This window comes from Cetorhinus maximus, chromosome 1 (genome assembly GCF_964194155.1).
Source record: "Cetorhinus maximus chromosome 1, sCetMax3.hap1.1, whole genome shotgun sequence".
NCBI classification, from domain to species: Eukaryota; Metazoa; Chordata; class Chondrichthyes; order Lamniformes; family Cetorhinidae; genus Cetorhinus; species Cetorhinus maximus.
The window spans coordinates 48371724-48392863 of NC_135879.1; the positions used below are offsets into that span (position 1 = coordinate 48371724).

Genomic DNA, 21140 nt, shown 5'->3' on the forward strand with positions numbered 1-21140 from the left:
TATTTTCCTTTCTTGAATATGTTATTAACCTTACCACCGGTTTGTATATTATTTTAAACCTGAGGAATAGAATAGACTGTCATCACTTCCCAGATGCTCACCAGATACTTAAAAAAGCAAAGGAGCACCTCCTTCTCCTCTTCACCTGATTCCCTCACTCAGCCAACATAAGAACAAGGAGCAGGAGTAGGCAATTCAGCCTCTCGAGCCTGCCCTGCCATTCATTTCTATCATGGCTGATCTCATTTCAGCCTCAACTCCAATTTCCCGCCCTCTCCCCATAACCTTTCAACCCATTACTAATTAAAAATCTGTCTATTTCCTCCTTAAATTTATTCAGCGTCTCGGCATCCACTGCGCTCTGAGGTAGTGAATTCCACAGATTCACGACCCTTTGAGAAAAGTAATTCCTCCTCATCTCTGAATAAAATCTATCATCCCTTAGCCTAAAACTATGGCCTCTTGATCTTGAATGCCGCAGAAGGGGAAACATCCGCTCCAAGTCTACTTTAGCATCATATAAACCTCAATTAGATCTCCTCTCATCCTTCTAAACTCTAGTGAGTATAGGCCTAAACTGCTCAATCTCTCCTCATAAGACAAGCCCCACATCTCTGGTATCAATCTCGTGAACCTCCTCTGAACCACCTCCAGTGCAACTACATCCTTTCTCAAGTAAGGGGACCAAAACTGTGCACAGTACTCCAGGTGCGGTCTCATCAATGCCTTGTACAATTGCAACAACACTTCCCTATTTTTATACTCTATTCCTTAGCAATAAATGCCAAAATTCCATTTGCCTTCCTTATTACCTGCTGTACCTGCATACACCCAGATCCCTCTGCACTGAAGCATTCTGAAGTTTCTCTCTATTAAATTAATAAGTTGCCTTTTTATTCTTCTGACCAAAATGGATAACCTCACACTTATCCATGTTAAACTCCATCTGCCAAATTTTGGCCCATTCACCTAACCTGTCCACATCCATTTGTAAATTTCTTATTTCTTCATTGCAACTTACCTTCCCACCTATTTTCGTGTCACCTGCAGATTTATCTATAATACCTTTTATCCCTGAATCCAAGTCATTAATATAGATTGTAAATAGTTGGGGCCCAAGGACCGAACCCTGTGGCACCCCACTAGTTACAGCTTGCCATCCAGAAAAAGACCCATTTATCCCGACTCTCTGCTTTCTGTTGGTTATCCAATCCTCTATCCAAGCTAATATATTACCCATAACTCCATGTGATCTTATCTTGTGTGTTAATCTTTTGTGCGGCACCTTATCAAAGGCCTTCTGGAAGTCCAGATATACTACATCTACAGGATCCCCATTATCCATTTTGCTTGTCAAAGAACTCTAGCAAATTAGTCAAACACGATTTACTCTTCATAAAACCATGCTGATTATGATGGATTGCATTTTGACTTTCCAAATGTCCCATTACTACTTCCTTAATAATGGATTCCAACAATGTCCCAACGACAGATGTTAAACTAACTGGCCTATAGTTTCCTACTTTCTGCCTCCCCTCATTTTTGAATAAGGGTGTTATATTAACATTTTTCCAATCCACTGGAACCTTTCCAGTGTCCAGGGAATTTTGGAATATTATAGCCAATGCATCCAATATCTCCGCTACCACTTCCTTTAAGACCCTGGGATATAGGCCATCAGGTCCTAGGGACCTGTCATCCTTTACGTAAGTCACCCTACGTAAATGATTTGGAGGAAAATGTAACTGGGCTAATTAGTAAGTTTGCAGATGACACTAAGGTTGGAGGAGTTGCAGATAGTGAAGAGGATTGTCAAAGGATACAACGGGATATAGTTCGGTTGGAGACTTGGGCAGAGAAATGGCAGATGGAGTTTAATCCGGACAAATGCGAGGTAATGCATTTTGGAAGGTCTAAAATAGGTAGGAATTATACAGTAAATGGCAGAACCCTTAAGTGCATCGAAGGGCAAAGGGATCTGGGTGTACAGGTCCACAGGTCGCTGAAAGTGGCAACGCAGGTGGACAAGGTAGTCAGGAAGGCATATGGCATGCTTGCCTTCATTGGCAGGGGTATTGAGTATAAAAGCTGGGAAGTCATGCTGCAGCTGTATAGAACCTTGGTTAGGCCACACTTGGAATATTGCGTGCAATTCTGGTCGCCACATTACCAGAAGGATATGGAGGCGTTGGAGAGGGTGCAGAGGAGGTTTATCAGGATGCTGCCTGGTCTGGAGGTTATTAGCTATGAGGAGAGGTTGGAGAAACTCGGATTGTTCTCACTAGAGCGACGGAGATTGAGGGGCGACTTGATAGAAGTTTACAAAATTATGAGTGGCATGGACAGAGTAGATAGTCAGAAGCCTTTTCCCAGGGTGGAAGAGTCAATTACTAGGGGACATAGATTTAAGTGAGAGGATGAAACTTTAGAGGAGATGTGCGGGTCAAGTTTTTTACGCAGAGGGTAGTGAGTGTCTGGAATTCGCTGCCAGAGGAGGTGGTGGAAGCAGGTACAATAGTGGTGTTTAAGAGGCAGCTTGACAAATACATGAATAGGATGGGAATAGAGGGATATGGACCCCGGAAGTGCAAAATGTTTTAGTTTGACAGGCAATATGATCGGCGCAGGCTTGAAGGGCCGAAGGGCCTGTTCCTGTGCTGTACTTTTCTTTGTTCTTTGTTCTTTAGTCCCAATAGTTTGCTCAGTACTTTTTCTCTAGTAATGGTGATTGTTCTAAGTTCCTCCTTCTCTGTATCCTCTGCAATACCTGTTACTATTGGGGTGGTACTAGTATCCTCCACTGTGAAAACTGAGGCAAAATATTGATTTAGTGTCACTGCCATTTCTGCATTCCCCACTATTAACTCCCCAGTCTCATCTTTCAAGGGACCAACATTCACTTTAGCTACTCTCTTTCCCTTTATATACTTGTAGAAGCTTTTGCTATCAGTGTTTACATTTTGTGCTAGTTTTCTTTCATAATTTACCTTTGCTCTTTTTATTATTTCTTTAGTAACCCAACTGCCAGCACTCTGTTCAAAGTCTCACTCCAGTGCTAAGTCACACTGTGAGGTCTGTATTTATATGGTCTGAAACTAAAGAGTTAGCTCAGCCCCAGGTTCAGACAAAATTAGATTTTAACAAACAGATTAAGATTTCCTCACTTACCCAACTCCCAGTACTCTGTTCAAAGTCACACTCCATTCCAGGGTGTACCAGTAGATGGCACACACTGTTGCCAGTGTGCATTGGTGGTGGAGGGCGAATGTTAATGGCAGAGGATGAGATGTCAGTCAAGTGGGCTGCTTTGTCCTCGGTGGAGTTGACATTCTTGAGTGTTGTTGGGGCTGCACACATCCCGGCAAGGGGAGAACATTTCATCACACACTCCTAACAAAATTTAGGGTCAGGAGGTGAGTTACTCATTTTTTTTATTCATTCATGGGATGTGGGCATTGATGGCTGGGCCAGCCTTTATTGCCCATCCCTAATTGCCCTTGAGAAAGTGATTGGTGAGCTGCCTTCTTGAACCGCCGTAGTCCATATGGTGTAAGTACACACACAGTGCTGTTAGGGAGGGAGTTCCAGGATTTTGACCCAGCGACAGTGAAGGATCAGTGATATATTTCCAAGTCAGGATGGTGAGTGGCTGGGAGGGGAACCAAATGAGCCTTGGTGATTTTATGTGGGCGGGCCAATTAGGCCCTCCCAGTGTGACGTCTGCCAGGAAGCGCTATGAGCTCCCTCTGCAGGCAAGGGGGGATTGCGTAAGCTGATTTGGAGCTGATCTCCCTGAGGCAGCACTTAGTCTCAGGGAAATCAGTGCATTCTTTCGCACACATGCGTGAAAAAGCGCACTCTCTTAAATGGCCCCAATTGACCGTTGACAGGTCAGCGGGTGCACAGCTGATTCGGCTGAGCCCCCGCCTATCTGAAAATTGAAATGACGCAAGGTGATATCGGGAGTTCTACCCGACGTCATCCCGCGTCATTTTATGCATTGGCGAGTGGGCCCCACCCCTCACTCACCGACCGGGACATCCTGCCCATGGCGAATTCTAAAGTAAAAATACTAAATTGGAAGAGGGACAAATTCCGGGAAATGAGAACAGATCTGTCCCAAATTAGGATCAAAGATTTGCCACTGAATCTCTTGCCAACGCAAAATGGCTGTCCAAGATGGCCACTGATAACCTTGTCCACACAGCGCAGAAAACCAATTTTTAAATTTTCTAAGCCTTTTTTAAAACATGGTAAAAGAACATGCTTGAAGAAATCAAGAGACTTAATTATCATGGTACACAGTCTTGTTGGATGATGGTACAGTTGGAAAATTGGGTACGGAGGTCAGAGTGCCAGTTTTCTGTTTCATTAAAACCATCTCTAATCTGCCTTATTATTAGGCGAGACAAGGTGCCAAGAGCAGTCTTGCTGTTTTGGAGCAATCCTGTAATTCCTCTATAGATTTTCACACGGGTTTTCCTATGATACATCGTAAGATAAAACTAAGAATCCTTTTCTCCCAACCACCAAGACATTCAATTCTCTCCCTTTGTTCCTCCTCCCCTGAAGAAACTGCTGCGTATCAGACTTTATATTTTAAAAAAACAGAGACAGTCGGTTTCAGTTCTCATTGATTGGTTTGCTGCGAGTTTGAATTTTGCTTAAAAATGAGAAACTAAATGGAGTGGATAAGTATCACACTGAGGTTGGGGGAATGAGTAGAGTTCTGATCTCCATCGCTGGCAGTGACGTCATGTCGGTGCAACTGTACATGCACCGCGTTGGCAGCAAAAGTAGCCAAGATTTACAGGCAAAACTGTCACAGAACAATGGGCTGCCGTGAAAGTGGAGTAGTTTGGTTGTGGTTGAGGTGGATTGTCATGAGGAGGAAAGGTAGAGCAAGCAAAGGCAGAACTGGATGATAAAAGAGAGATAAGATGAAGCAGAAAAAGGGTGTGTATGATATATGTCAGGTTGATAATAGAAGTGAGAAGCAGGCTGAATCTATAAAGTTCAGAGAAGAAATGAGAAAGGAAATCAGAGAGGCAAAGAGGAGCATAAGAAGAGAGTGAGGACAAAAAGATGAAAAGACAAAAAAGGGGACTTGCATGTGGAGGCTGGAGAAATAACGATCGTGTTGAATAAGTACTTTGCATCTGTCTTTACAAAGGAAGAACTTGCTACTCAGACCGAGGTGAGAGAGGAGGTAACTGGTACATTAGAAGAACTTACAATCGAGAGGAAGGAAATGTTGGAAAGGCTGTCTTTACATAAAATAGATAAGGTACCGGGACTGGATGAGATGCATCCAAGGGTACTGAGGGAAGTGAGAGTGGAAATTGCAGGGGCACTAGCGATAATCTTCCAGTCTGCCTTAGACACAGGGATGGTGCCAGAGGACTGGGGAACTACGAATGTTACACCCTTGTTCAAAAATGGGTGCAAGGATAAAGATGGGAACTATAGACCAGTCAGTTTGTCCTCAGTGGTAGGGAAACTTCTGGAAATTATCGCACGGGATAAAATCAATGATCACTTAGACAAGTGCAGGATAATTAAGGAAAGCCAGCATGGATTAATTGAGGTTTAACATGTTTAACTAACTTGCTGGAGTTTTTTGAGGAGGTAACAGAGAAGGTTGATAAAGGAAACACTGTTGATGTAGTGTATATGGATATTTAAAAGGCATTTAATACAGTGTCAAGTAACAGACTTGTGAGGAAAATTCTAGGTCATGGAATAAAAGGGAAAGTAGACACTTGGATAAGAAATTGGCTGAGTGACAGGAAACTGTAGTGATAAATGGTTGTTTTTCAGAGGGGAGGAAGGTTTGTAGTGGAGTTCTTCATGGGTCAGTGTTGGGTCCCATGCTCTTCCTGATATATATTAATGACCTAGACTGTGGTGTGCAGCACATGATTTCTAAATTTGCAGATGATATGAAGATTGGAAATGTTGTCAACTGTGATGGGGATAGTATTAAACTTCAAAAGGACATAGATATGTTCGTGGATTGGGCAGATAAGCGACAGTTGACGTTCAATGCAGAGAAGTGTGAGGTGATTCGTTTTGGCTGGAAAGATATGGTGAGACAGTATAAAATAAAGGGAAAGCCTCTAAAGGAGGTGTAGAAACAGAATAACCTCAGTGTATATGTACATGGGTTATCGAAGGTGGCAGGGCATGTTGAGAGAGTAGTTAATAAAGCATATAATATCTTGAGCTTTATTAATCGGGGCATTGAGTACAAGAGTAAGGAAGGAAGAACTTTTGTAAGACACTAGTTAGGCCTCATCTGGAGTACTGCATCCAGTTCTGGGTGCCATACTTGAGGAAGGATGTAAAAGCATTGGAGAGAGAGTACAGAGAAGATTCACAAGAATGATTTCCGGGATGAAGAACTGTAGCTATGAGGATAGATTGGAGAGGTTGGGACTGTTTCTCTTCGAGAAAAGAAGGCTGAGAGGGGACTTGATAAAGGTATTCAAGATCCTGAGGGATATAGACAGGGTAAATAGTGAGAAATTGTTCCCACTCAAGAGAGTATCAAGAACTAGAGGCACAGATTCAAAATAATTGGCAAAAGGAGTAAATGTGATGAGAGGGAAAAAAAAATTTCACCCAGAGGGTGGTTGGAGTCTGGAACGAACTTCCTGAAAGGGTGGTGGAGGCAGGTTTGATCGAGGTTTTCAAAAGGGAATTGGATTGCTACAAGAATGTGCAAGGTTATGGGGATAAGGCAGGGGAGTGGGACTAGGTAGAATACTCTTTCAGAGAGCCAGTGCAGACTCGATGGGCCAAATGGCCTCCTTCTGCACTGTAAAGATACTGTGATAGATATGACACCAAGATTGTAAACAGTCAGATTTAACCACAGGCATCTGTGAGGAAACATAACGCAGCCGGTGGCTAAGGGATGGAGTTTGTGGCAGCTCCAGAGACAATGACTAAGGTCTTCCCAATATTTCGTAGGAGGAAATTTCCACTTATCTAGCGCTGGATGCCAGATAAGCAGTCTGACAATTTAGAGACAGTGGAGGAGTCAAGAGAGGTTGTGCTATTGTACAGCTGGGTGTCCTCAGCATACATGCAAAAACTAATTTTGTGCTTTCAAATGAGGCTGCCAAGGGGCAGCTTGTTGATGAAAGATTGGAGGGACTAAGGATAAATCCTTGAGTGGCAACAGAGGCAGTGGGGCAGGGACGAGGAGAGGAGCCATTGCAAGTGGTTCCCTGGCTATAATTAGATAATGAAACGAGAACAGTCCCAACCAACTAATCAAAATTAACAACATATGTTTGCAGTAGGTTGCACAGCTGTAAATAAATATTGACTGCATTTTACAACATAAATGTGTTTTTGGAGGAACATAAATAAAATATCATTTATTTCATCCCTAGGGAAAACTTTGTTTACATTGATATAGTTTACAAGGATCTCAACTATGAAGTGACTCAGCAGCAGAAGGCACTACCAGTTACTGAGCTTATTGGTGAGTTACATGATTCTATTCCTCCAAACATATTTTCATTCTTAGCATGCAATGAGGAAACATTATTTATAGCAATGATTGAAATAAAATATCAAATGCTGTCCTATATTTAACAACGCCAGAATTTAACAGGAACAGTGGATACAAATCCGTGCTTCACATAAGTAATCAAGTGAATGTGTAACAATCTGAATTATCTTCCATGGGAACATTGGAACAGGAGCAAGAGCACATCATTCAGCCCCTTGAACCAATTCTGCCATTCACTTTCCTTGTGGCTGATCTGTATCTTAACTCCATTTATCGGTCTTGTTGCCAAATCACTCAATACCTTTGTCTAAGAAAAATCTGTCAATCTCAGTTCTAAAATTTTCAACTGAGCTAGCCTCAACAGCTTTTCTGTGGGACAGAGTTCCAGATTTCCACTACCCTTTGTGTGAAGAAGGTTTATCTGACATCGCCCTGAACAGCCCAGCTTTAATTTTAAGGTGATGGAACTTTGTGTTGGACTCCAACACCAGACGCTATAGTTTCTCCTTATCTACTGTACCAAATCCTTTAATCATCTTAAACACCTCAATTATACTCATGTAAAAGTCAAATTTTTCAGGCCAATTTTTTAGGCAAAATGTTAAGGGGTCAACTTTTACATGGGTAATGCTTTTATGGGACTTACAGCAACAGGTCTCTCAAAAGATTCCACAAATTAGTGGGGGAAGCAGGGTTGCCAACCATCCAGGATTGACCTGGAGTCTCCAGGAATTGAAGATCAATCTCCAGGACACTGCTGTGTGCAATCCTGGAGAAAAATCATTGGGACATTAAAAAAGATTGTTTTTTTGTTATTTTCTTTGAGCATTTCTCATATCAGATATAAAAATATTGAAAATGGGGGGAAAAGGCTGTTTGATTGACAGTCAAGCACCATCCAATTGGGTAATGAGAGCTTTTGCTTTTAATTGTGTTATGACCATAGCCGATGTTAGTTGCTGTGCAAACCAAATCCCAGAGGGAAACATGGCTTACCATTTGTTTTGTATTCTGAAAATGAGAAGAAAATGTACTGATCTCAGCAGCAATAAGTCCAATAACACTTTTGGGATTTTAAAAATTAAAAGTAAAGGTTTTATTAACAAGAGTAAAAGAAAACTTGAGCATACAAGATTACAGTTACACAGTTAAAATTAGTCTTACAAACCATTCCCCCAAAAGACTCCCTGCTTAGTCAGACCCAGAAGTAAACACCTTGCAGGCAACACTCCCTTATAGATGTTTAACTCTAAAAACCCCGGCCAGGATTTTTCGCTAAGTGGGCAGGCACGCATCCGACCTGCTCAAGCGTAAAATGACATGCGATGACATCGGGTGAGCAACCCAACATCATTGTGCAATATTTTGCTCGGTGGGTGTGTGCGGGAATCGGCAGCATGCTCACCGACAATTAAAAGGTTTATTAAGGCCATTAACAATCCAATTGATTTAAATTTTTCACTGCCCATCCAACCTTACGGTTGGCGGGCAGGCAAAAAGGCCAAGCAGCCTTTGCATTTTTTGAGAAACCTCATCCTTGGGTGGGATGTGGTTTTGATCCGTCATTAAAAATTTTTTTTTAAATTTCATCCTAATTTCTAACATGTCCCTACCCATGTGACAGAGTCACATGAAGGGACATGTTTCTTAACGCCTTAAAATTCTTTATTTGTTTATTTATTTTGAAAACTGTTTATCTCCCTGAGGCAGCTCTGTGCTTCATGCACCCACGTGCATGCGTGAAGTTCGCGCTCGCCCTCGTTCCCCATCCACACAGGCAGCACTGAGCGCTGTTGCACACGTTTCACACTGGGCGGGCTTTAATTGGCCCCCCAGCGTGAAATTGCAGTCTGGCCCTGGTCACGGGCAGTGGTGGGCTTTCCAACCGCCCCCGCCAAGCCCGTCCAACGAGGACAAAATTCTGCCCTCAAGGTAAACTGCCCAAGGCAAACTGCTGTAGCTTTAATAGAGCACATGACCTTATAAACTCTCTCCCACTCTGCTGTGGAAACTTAAAACTTCAGAACACGACTGCTTTGTGCAGCCCAAGATTTTGCTGGCTTGACTGGATGGCTGATTCAAACTGCATCTTCTCCCAGCCTGGAGCTGTTTCCAGCAGATCTTCCTCACACAGCCAATAGCTCAAAGCTACAGTTAACAACTCAACAGCTCCAGCCAACAGCTACCAGCTCCAGCTACAGCTAACAGCTACCTTAAGCTTTCCACAATAACTCTAAAATACCTTTTTCTCCCTTTCACCTCAGGTTCCATTGTTCCCACACCTCTTTGAAACTCAAATCCTTCCAAACATAAAATCCTTCATACTTCTATTTTGTCTTTTCTTTCAGGTCAATAAAATGTAATATACCCTCTTCTATTTACCTATGGAACTCCTGCAACATGCAAACATATTTCTTGTCATTTCTGAACTCTCTTTGATATTCAAACAAATTCAACTTGTCTAAAAATGCAAATGTTAGATCCAGCCACCTGTACCATCCAAAATGTTACATTGATGGCTCTCAGCCATTAACCTAGGCCTCGGGTGCAGGGGCAATCTCAAGGGCCCAACCACTTGATCCATCCACTTGTACCTCAAACCAAACACCTCTATCCGTTTATTTTTTAAACCTCTCAGACAATCTGTCTTCTAGTAACCTTCCCACAGCTTAATTACATCTTTAACACACACACACACACACACATACACACACACACAGCCTTCTTCATAGAATAACACAATACTCCCCAAAAATATTAAAAAGGACAACCTCTATTTCTCAGAACTGGCATAGGAAGGCAGTGTGTCACAAGGATGGATGTGTAGGCTGATTAATGACAAGAGGGTGGGGGCAAGTCATGTGATGAAACCTCCAGGAATACATTTAATCACAGTTGTCAACCCTATGGGAACGTGGTGCCCACACCAGCTGTTTATTCTCTCTCTCTCTCTTGCTGTCATTTTATTAAGGAATCCCCTCCCCATCCCCAGGAAAGGAAGCAGCAGCATCGGCGGGGTCTGCGGTTTCAATGCTGCTTGGAGGCCAGGAGAAAGAAAAGAAAAGGGAGGGCTGCACCTTTACAAAATGTTATGTTGATGGCTCTCCGTCATTGACCTAGGCCTTGGATGCAGGGGCAATCTCAAGGGCCCAACTGGCAAAGTCTGAGCCTCGCCCCGCCTCGCCTCTCCTCCCCAGGAAGGCTGAGGGCGATGATTGAGGACACAAGGCCTAGATGTTCATTTATTTAAAGTTCACTCTGGAAGTTGCTCCCCACATCCTGTTTCCATGTGCCCTATTTATTACTCTTCTCCAATCTGTCAGTTTCTCCCCCAAAAATCAAAATCAATCTTCATTCTTCCTGCCTTAATTGACAAGTAAGAACTGGAAGAAATATGGTATCTGTATATTTTTGGATGAACTTTTTAGAGGATTTGAATGTGATTGTTGAGCGTATACTTTGATACTGAAGGTTTTGGACTTTGAAAAGCAGGGGTGAGTTTTACACAAGGGGCAGAATTTTCCGTGCCCGCTGGTGTTGGGCATGCTCAGCGGCATGAGCGGGCAATATGGCGAGAAGGCCAGAAATGGGTTTCACGACGTTGTGACTGCATGCCAACATATTTCACAACAGCATATATAAGGTAAAAGCAAAATACTGTGGATGCTGGAAATCTGAAATAAAAACAGAAAATGCTGGAAAAACTCAGCAGGTCTGACGGTATCTGTGGAGAGAGAAATAGAGTCAACATTTCAAGTCTGTGTGATTCATATTATATATATATAAAAGGCATGCACTTGGTGGGCTGCACTTTGAGGAGAACTCGAAGGTGAGTGCACAGTAACATTGCACTGTTGGTCTTCAAGATTGAGGCGCATCGGGAGGTGGGGGGTGGGGGGAGCATGAGCGGCAAGGGTCTGCTGTTGAGGTGACTTGGGGGTAGGGGTAAGGGCTGCCCTGTGGTCGATGGTAGTGCTCAAGCATGTGCTGGGTCATGCGGAGGGAAGCAGCCACACATTAGAGAAATCTTAAATAAAGTGACCATTCCTCCGCAGCTGAGACAGTTCAGGCGCAGCCGCATTGACATGTTTGGAGTCGGGCCTCTAGCTTATCTGCCCACTCAAGCAATGCAGAGGAATGAAAGTGCCACCAAATGCTCCAGAGCTTTTCACTGCTCGGGCACAGACTGCAAACTAAAGGCCATTTTAGTGGACAGCAGAATAGTTGGATGACTGGGCACGTCGTACAATCTCCTTGCTAAATCTGGCCATGGGGCAGTCACTGGTGGAGGCACTCACACCCCTTGCAATTCATCATTCATATTTGGACCAGTGTCCCCCATGGTTCAAGCTAACAGTGTAACCTTGCAGTGTGGGTTAGGAGAATGCCTGCACCTGAGCTGAGAGCACAGCATGCAGTCCAGTGGGCAAAGCTGCCACCAATTGGTCAGATGGAGTGGGGCGGAGGTGGGTGGGGTTTCAGGCCGCCATCCAGCGCACAAATCTCTGGCCATGCAAGTGGTGGCCAGCACTCTCTGGGATGCATTTAAGGGCCTTCAAAGTTAACCAAGGGAGGTTCTTAGAACTCCCAAGCTAACCCACATGTCTCTCTCTTTCACCCTGCAGGAGGAGTGCATCAGGAGCATGGAGCCTGATGAACTAGCTGTGTACCTCATGGCTTACAGAGAGTGGAGACGAAGAAGAAGAGAGTGATGGAGGCGCCTGGCTGCGCAGAGTGGGGAGAAACACCCTCAGGAAGAAGGGGCGGCTGAGGCTCCCGCACATGCCGTTGAGGAGCTACAGTGAGCTGTCGTTGGTCGGCGCCTAACTAGACCCAAGGTCTATAGACACCACTTTTCATTCCTGCAGATGACCGACAACCAGTGTCGCCGAAGACTGCGTGTGCTAGGGAACTGTTCCGTCACATTTACCAGCTGCTGCCTGATTTGGTACAACGGGGACATGGAGAGTATCCACTGTCAGTGGCTGTGAAAGTGACTGTGGCACTCAATTTTTACACCAGTGTCTCCTTTCAGGGCTCCACAGGTGACCTCTGTGCGATATCACAAGCCTCCACCCAGAAATGCATCCATAAGGTCATGGATGCCATCTTCACGAGACACAACTTCATTTCACCCGCAACTAAGAGAGCCAGGATGCAAGAGTGGTTGGATTTGCCCAGATCTTGGGTTTTCCACAAGTGCTGGGTGTGATCGACTGATCTCCATTACAACAAGGGGTCAGCTATGTCAAACGCAAGCAGTTCCATTTGCTGAATGTGCAGCTGGTGTGCGACCACCACAAATGCATCCTACAGGTCTGTGCACAGTTTCCAGGGAGTGTCCATGGCTCCCACATTCTCAGTCGGTCACAGATCCCTGACATCTTCCAGGGTACACAGAGGCTGCAGGGTTGACTCCTCGGGGACAAGGGTTACCCGCAGTGGACATGGCTGATGACGCCTGTGCTGCAGCCTCAGACTGCAGCAGAGAGAAGGTACAATGAGGCTTGTGCTGCAACTCGCACTTTGATGCAGCAAACCATCGAATGTTGAAAATGAGGTTCCGGCGCCTGGACCGGTCGTGGAGCCCTGCAATACAGTCTACACATGGTGTCACGCATCATTGTCACCTGTTGTGCCCTTTACACCCTGGCGCTGCAACAGGGAGATGAGCTGGCTGAGGAGGAGATGCAGGAGCTGGAGGTCTCCTCCAATGAGAAGGACATCGACAGTGATGAGGTCCTTGAAGGCCACAATGATGGTGATGAAACCCTTGCACTGGCCGGATGAGGCAGACGCACTCGGGAGGCCATCATAGCTGCTATATTTGTGGAGGATGATGACGACACGCAATGAGCAGACACCATAGATCCTCACATTGCATCTGTAAAACTTTAACAGCTGTCTGGCGGGTGGGGTGCACATACATTCTCTGATAATGCTCCTGTCATGGAAACACAGTGGAGACCCAAATAGTCGCTCGATTCCAGGAGAATGATGACATGCAGTGAGGACACTCCATAGATCTTCACATAGCCTTTGTGAATGTCTACCTGCTCTCTGGCTGAGGGCAGCTCGCTTGCACTCCGTGATCAGAGTCATATCATAGAGATGCAGCCATGAAATCTTAAAAACACCTGATCCTTTGTCAGCTGTCAGCGCCTGACCCCTTCAGGAGCACAGAGCCACTGGTCACAGATGTTGAAGAGATGGGGGCCAGCACCACCTTAAAGGTGCTGAGAGCACACAGAGAGACCATGAAAACTGTGTGATGCCTGCCCACGACATTCTAGTGGCAGTGACCAGCACCGTCGAGGTGCAGGCATCAGTAATGTGTCCAGTGAATGTGAGGCCGCACCATCACTTTGATTTGAAGGCTGCACAGAGCACAGGGAAGAGGCCTTGGACTGAGACACCTGCCTTTATCTTGTGGAGGAAACAAGGTTTCACATCTGAGTGACAAGAACATTGCTCATCAGAACAAGGAGCCATAGACAGGGAGACATTCTTGGGAGTTTATTTACAACAGTGAATATTATGTACAAGTGATTAACACCCATGCCCAGGCTGTGCAATTACATCTTCTTAACCTTACTAACCCTGCTGCTACGTCTTGTTGCTCCCCCGACATCCACAGCGGAGGTGGAGGTGGCCTGCTGATTGCAACACCCTGTCTGTGATGATCTTGACGGGCATCCGCTGGAGGGCTGAGACTTGGAGGGCCCTGGCGTGCTTTTGGAGTCCTGCTATGTGGCAGTGCCACCGTCCTCAGCCAGTGGAGCTGGAGCTGAGGGGGGAAGGGTCACAGGAAGAGGGGATTTGAATGCACCTGGGTAGATGTCCCTGGGGTATGGACCTGCTGATCCTCCTCCCTATGGGTACCCAAGGGCTCCTGTCTGACTCCTTGAGGACAAGGGATAGCTGGAGTGAGATCGAGCTGCCTCGCACCCCTCTCGCGTTGATGCTGTTTCAGGCCAAATATGGCATTGGCAATGGAGTTCAGCCCCCACTACAGTGCAAGAGCGACATACTGGACCAAGGTCTCAATGGCAGCCGCCATCCTACCAGTGTTGACCTCAGTGCCATGGCATGCCTGCGTTATCACCTCAGCCTGAAGGCGGATGGACTCCTCCACTGTGCCTTGCAATTTGAGGAGTGTAGCGGACATCCCTTCCTGATGTTCCCGAGCTTGCCTTTGCAGCTCCAGAAACTGTGACATGACTGAGTCCAGAGGCTCATCATCTGACTCGGACTCAGCAAATTTCTGGCCTCCAGCAGTCCTCTGAGTGCCTGGGACCTGGGAAGTCCCTGCCGCCACCTGCGGTGGATCAGACAGTGCGATGTGCTCACCAGATTGTGATCCTGAGCTTATTCTAAAGCTAACTCCCACCAAGGTGTGTGTCCCTGCGCTGGTGGAGGGTGTGGGTGAGCGCTGTGACGGGACTTCAATGAGGGTGCCTTTAGATTCGTTGGGTTTCTTCAGGGCTTGATTGGAGGCTCTGGGTTGTGGACTCTGTCGGCTGATTCCCAAATGAGCCTGTGAAAGCAAGGAGAGATAATTAGTGCATGGCAGTAGCCTGTGAAAGAGGACACATTACTCACAGCATGGTTGTCTGATGGATGTTGCACTGCTGGATCCTTATTTGGTAGAGCAGCGCCGACCTCACCATCAGCACAGGACCAGATCCTCGCTGGCCAGCTGGATGGTTCTGTTTTCAAAGCTCATAAGGACCTTGATTTCAGGCATTCCTCCACCAGTCTGCAACTTCTCCCTGTTGTTGTGTGCCACCTTGTCCTGCATGAATAAAGATGGAGAGAGTGTAAGCAGGACGCCTGCCAGGTCAGATGATAAGTATGTCTGGCATGTGTGGGTGGTGAGTGGTCCCATGGACAAGATGAGGACAATGAAGAGAGAGTCTAAAAGAGTGAGTGATGATGTTTCTCGAACTGGCAGTGAGTGAGGGCCCTGTGGATGTGCGATGGGTTTGTGAGTGTGTGAGTTGAGAGTGATGAGAAAAGTGACTTACCTTGGCGGAACGGAGGAGATCATTCATCCTCTTGTGGCACTGGGTGCCTGTCCTCTTTTGCAGGGCATTGGCACTGACTACCGCTGCTACCGCCTTCCAAGACAGATTGGTGATGTTGCTGCCCATCCTGTGGCCGGAGCAGGTTAGAGGACATCATGGCGAGCCTCCACTGCATCTGAAATGTGCTTGAGGGATGCATCATTGAACCTGGATACTGCAGTCATCTTGCCTTTTGGGCCATGTCTTCCGTGCAGCAGTCATGGGCTGGAAGCGCTGAGACATGTGCATGTAGCTGCACTTTAAATATGGTGCCTGGCATGATGAAGTGGCAAGGTGATGGCATGGCAGGTGAATAAGAGTCCACTGCTAATGAAATGGCGTGTTTCGTGGGAATGCATAATTAATATGGCGGGTTTGGGATGATATGCCGTGAGAACCCGCCATCGCGGCCGGCAGGTAAAACGTCGTTTTACCCACCCAATACCACACTTAGTGCAAATCTGGGACGATTCCGTCCAAGGTATCATGTAAGGGTGTTCGGCATAGCAAGGGTTAATGCAGGACTGGAGAATAGTACCGCCCACAGGATGATGTAGAGAGACACATGACAGTGGACAGGAGACAGAGTTGTACGGAGGGAGTCAAGCAGAAGTCAGCATGGAGTTAGTTCCTAGTTTGGGCTATACTTTGTACATATGTAAATTGTTTGTGTTACCAATAAACACTACTGTCTAGCCTTACATGCCTCTGAAACTCTTCATGAGACCTACTGAACAAACTCTTACAACATGGTGGCAGCTAATGGAAGAATCCAGAACCCCAAAGAAGCTGGCGAAGAAACCCCAAATCTGAAAAACTAAAAAGAACAGCATCCTGACCTGACTGAAGGTACCAAAAGTGAACATAAAGCTCGAGGACGCCTGAAAAGAAGCTCCATTGCAGACTAGAAAGCTGAAGGGCAAAAGAAAATTCCACTGTGCAGCTAAAGGACTCGACGAGAGTACTCGGGGGTCCCTTGTGAAACCCCATTGATTGCAGAGTAAAAGGACCTAGCAAGGGTGAGCAAAAATTCAGTTCTACAGCTAAATTGGCTCTTAAAAGTCTTCAGGCCATTTATTAGTTGGAGCAGTCCGTTTTGTTAGTCAATGCAGCCAGCCCAGGTTCAAAGAGTGTGCCATACCACGTGGTAGCCAAGCTCTGTGAAAATAAAATAGAAGTTTTAAAATGGCAGCCAGAGCCAAGAATCACCTTTTAAATGTCCGAAGATACTCCGCAAAATGTTCTAAAGGGCCAAAATCTTTGATTAAAAGCTTTGCTCTAGGGTCTAGACCATGTCAGCACTATGGAGCTAAAAGACCTCACAGGTGAGAGCAATGTCCAGCAATCTTTGCTCAGTGTTTCAACTGCAGCTGGCTGGGACACTTTGGAAAGCTGTGCAAGTGTAAGGCATGTCTCAGTGTGGAGAATCCCAAAACAGTCCATGAGATTGAGGTACCACACCAGGAAGAAGTCCAACCGTGCTTCTTAGATAAGAGCAAAGATCCTGGATTCTCCTTTTGGAATGCAGGCATCTCTGTAAATGGTCACCTCACCAATTTCAAATTAGACACGGGAGCCAGTGTCACAGTGCCCTCAGATAAGGAATCATGGCTGAAAGACCTTTGGCTGTGAATGCCAGACACATCACTTTATGGGCCTGGAGAAATCTGACTTCTGGTCATAGGCATGATCCTAGAACCACTCCAGTATGGTGACAAGCAAATAAAATTTTGTGCATTATCCAAAACAATCCTTTCTTCTCTTAAGCAGGCATGCCTGTGTTGCCCTTAACCTCCTCAAAATGGCAGAAGATGTCAAAATAATTTCTGTTGTCAATGACATGGAACTGCAAGTTCCCGAACGGCCCACCAGTGAAGAAACTCTCGACTGGGCCTTCAGCTCTGAATTGTCTTCACTCTTTGCAGAGCTGGTTTGTCCAACTCCCTTGCAGGTGGCAGAAGCTCCTCTTTGGTCAAATCAGCCAAACTTTCAGAAAAGTCCCACTATACTTGGAGTGAAAGACACATGTGGGAATGACCAGCGACAGAACCATGAGCCCCAACCTCAGGCTCCAATGGTTGCTGTCACACAACCGGAGAACTCTGTGGCAATGAAAGTGCAATTTGCAGCAGAATCATACAGCAGCAAGGCGATGCTAGAGCAGGAGAGGAACGCCCATCACCACACCAGAGCCCACCTCAGTGAGGTACAAGAGCACAGGGAAGAACACAGTATGCCGATGAAAGCCAAACTGCAGGCTAAACTCATGGATGAGGAACATTCAAACAGAATGGAAATACACCTTCAACTCTCAGAAAGATCATGGCGGACTCCAGGGAAAAAGAAAACCCGTGTTTGTACTATGAAAGAACAGAGTGAACACTCTCCAGAAGGAATGGAACAAAGTCTATGGTGTCTAAATAAAGCAGATAAGGAAAAGTTCAATTCCAAGGAGCGCAAAAAGTGAATCGAATGGAGAGAACCAAGTGCCAGAAACACAGAATACTACGATTTCAACTCCAAGCCATCAATGCTTGGCCAAAGCAACTGAGCCTACCACTCCTCCAAATAGATCAGAATGAGATCTGGAAGAATTGTCAAGCCTGCAGATTGTCCAAATTCATAAAATCAGAGACTTGAGGTGGGGGTGAAGGGTAGCCTGTAAAGAAAGAATGTATTGTAAATATGCTGGGTAAAGACTTGGGGGAAATGTGAAGTATAAGGGTGTTTGGCATAGCAAGGGTTAATGTGGGACTAGAGAACAGTAACACCCACAGTATGATTTAGAGAGACACATGACAGTAGACAGGAGATAGAGTTGTATGGAAAGAGTCAAGAAGGAGTCAGCATGGAGTTAGTTCCTAGTCTGGGCTAAACTTTGTACATATGTAAATAGTTTGTGTTATCAATAAATACTCAGTTTAATCTTGCAAGCCTCTGAGCCTGCTAGTGACACCCTACTGAACAAACCCATACAACACAAGGTATATGAAAAATTACACTTTTTTAGGTGAAAGTCATGGGATTGACTTTTACACTAGAACAACATAACATAAGAAATAGGAGCAGGAGGGGGTCATTTGGCCCCTCAAGCCTGCCCCACCATTCAATAAGATCATGGCTGATCTGCCCCAGGCCTCAACTCCTTTTTCGTACCAGCTCCTCATAGCCCTCAACTCCTTGATATTTCAAAAATCTATCTACCTCCTCTTTAAATACTTTCAGTGATCTAGCCTCCACAACTCTCTGGGGTAGAGAATTCCAAACATTCACCACCCTCTGAGAGAAGTAATTCCTTCGCATCTCAGTTTTAAATGAATGCCCCCTTATTCTGTCAGTTTTAAATGAATGCCCCCTTATTCTGTAACTATGTCCCCGAGTTTGAGATTCCGCCACTAGTGGAAACATCTTCTCAACATCTACCCTGTCAAGCCCTCTCAGAATCTTGTACGTTTCAATAAGATAATCCCTCATTCTTCTAAACTCTAATGAATAAAGGCCTAACCTGTTTAGCCGTTCTTGATAAGTCAACCCCTTCATCCCAGGAATCAGCCAAGTGAATCTCTTTTGAACTGCCACTGATGCCAGTATATCCTATCTTAAATATGGGGATCAAAACTGTACACGGTACTCCAGGTGCAGCCTCACCAACACCCTATGCAGTTGTAATAAGACTTCCCTATTTTAAACTCCAACCCCCTAGCAATACAGGCTAAAATTCCATTTGCTTTCTTAATTACTTGCTGCACCTGCATGCTAACTTCTCGTGTTTCATGCACAAGAACACCCAGATCCCCCTGTGCTGCACTTCTTTGGAGTCTCTCTCTATTTAAATAATAGTCTGCCTTTTGATTCTTCCTACCAAAGTGCATGACCTCACATTTTCCTCCATTAAACTCCATCTGCCAAGTTTTCGCCCACTCACTCAACCATATCTATATCCCCTTGTAGATTCCTTATGTCCTCATCACACTGCCTTCCCACTTATTTTTGATGAGTGCAAGACGAAAAGCTTCGACAATGTATATTTTTTTCAGCAATATTTACCATGCTATTAAAATGTACTTATACTTAAAGGAACAGGCTCTAAGGATTTCTGGAATGTTTACTGGATACTTAATGGGTAAGCACTGCAACTTCACGCTATTGCATGTGTGTGAATGTTGAGTCTGTTGGAGGGACATTATTAGAGTGAAGCTAATGTAGAAACAGAGCAACTCGGTCAACAGCTTCCTGACTGCCATGATAAACTGCACATATGTGGATGTCAGAGGTTGCTGCATGATTTAGGCCCAAACAACAGTGAGGTTGATAGACTCACCGTATTTCTACTTCAAAATTTGGGCCATATCTGCATTCAAACAGTCAGCATCAAACCAGGTGATCCAGTGGAGAATACAAGTGACTTAATAGGATAACTTAATTGATGGTAAGTTACAAAATTTGAGGCCTTCAGGTAAATGACTCAATTTAATTCTTTGGGGAAAAAAACTGTGCAAAATGGAGAAATGTTCAATTAACAAAAACTTGAATTAACTGTGATATACTGCAGAAATATCTTATGCAGTGGTCAAGTTAATATGTATAATAAATTAAAATTATTTACTATTTATAGATAGTTTAGTTTATTGTTATTGATTACATTATTTCCATCTATTTTTCACAGGTGACATCGGGGGTCAGCTTGGTCTATTCTGTGGTGGAAGCCTGATCACTATCATTGAAATTCTAGAATACCTTCTCACCAAATTCTATTGGATGTGTATAGTTTGGCTATTAAAACCACCAGAAGTACTGAATAGAACTAATGACATTCAAAATCCTCCTGCAAAAGAAAAAAGGCAATTATCTACTAAATAATAGCCTAATGGAGTCTGCTTATTTCACCATAGGCAGTCATGCTACCATGAATTTGAATGGTAAAGATTTGATATAAATATTTTTCAATTTGTTATTTCAATACACATATTGAGCATTTAATGAGACAACTAGCGATTACTGTGCATACATGCTCCCTTTATTACATAGGAGTTTCTATCCAGAAACAGCTATTCCAGCAAACTAGTCCATTGATGCTGTAGTTGAGCCTCCTCCCAACTTTCCTCATTTAGCTTTTATCAGCATAATTCTCCATTCTCTGCTCCTTCATATGCTTATGTATCCTTGACTTAAATACATCTATGCTATTCACTTCAACCACTTCCCGTCGTAGTGTGTTCCACATTGTAACCACTCTCTGGGTTAATAGGTTTCTCCTGAATTCCCTATTTCATTTCTTGGCAACTGCCTTATATTGTTGCTCTCTATTTTTACTCTTCCCCACAAGTGGAAACACTTTCACTGTGTCAATTGTATCAAAACCTACCATAGCTTTAAAGACATCAGTTAGGTCACCCCTCAGCCCTCCCTTTTCAGGAGATTGAGACCCAGCCTGTTCACCCTCCACTGGTGAATTTACACCCACAATCCTGGTATCATTCTTGTAAAACTTTTTTGAATCCTATCCAATACTTGTGTACCTTTCTGATATTTTTCAGAATTATACATAA

At 44.7% G+C, this 21140-nt stretch overlaps 1 protein-coding gene across 1 annotated transcript in view; it reads left to right on the top strand.

The window, feature by feature from the left end:
• Window positions 1-20451, top strand: part of LOC144667575 (bile acid-sensitive ion channel-like) — a 219765-nt gene extending 199314 nt beyond the window's left edge. The window contains exons 10-11 of the mRNA XM_078532673.1: window positions 7404-7495; window positions 20258-20451. Of these exons, the coding sequence (XP_078388799.1) occupies window positions 7404-7495; window positions 20258-20451 (286 nt within the window). The remainder of the gene's footprint in view (window positions 1-7403; window positions 7496-20257) is intronic.
• Window positions 20452-21140: the final 689 nt, after the last annotated feature.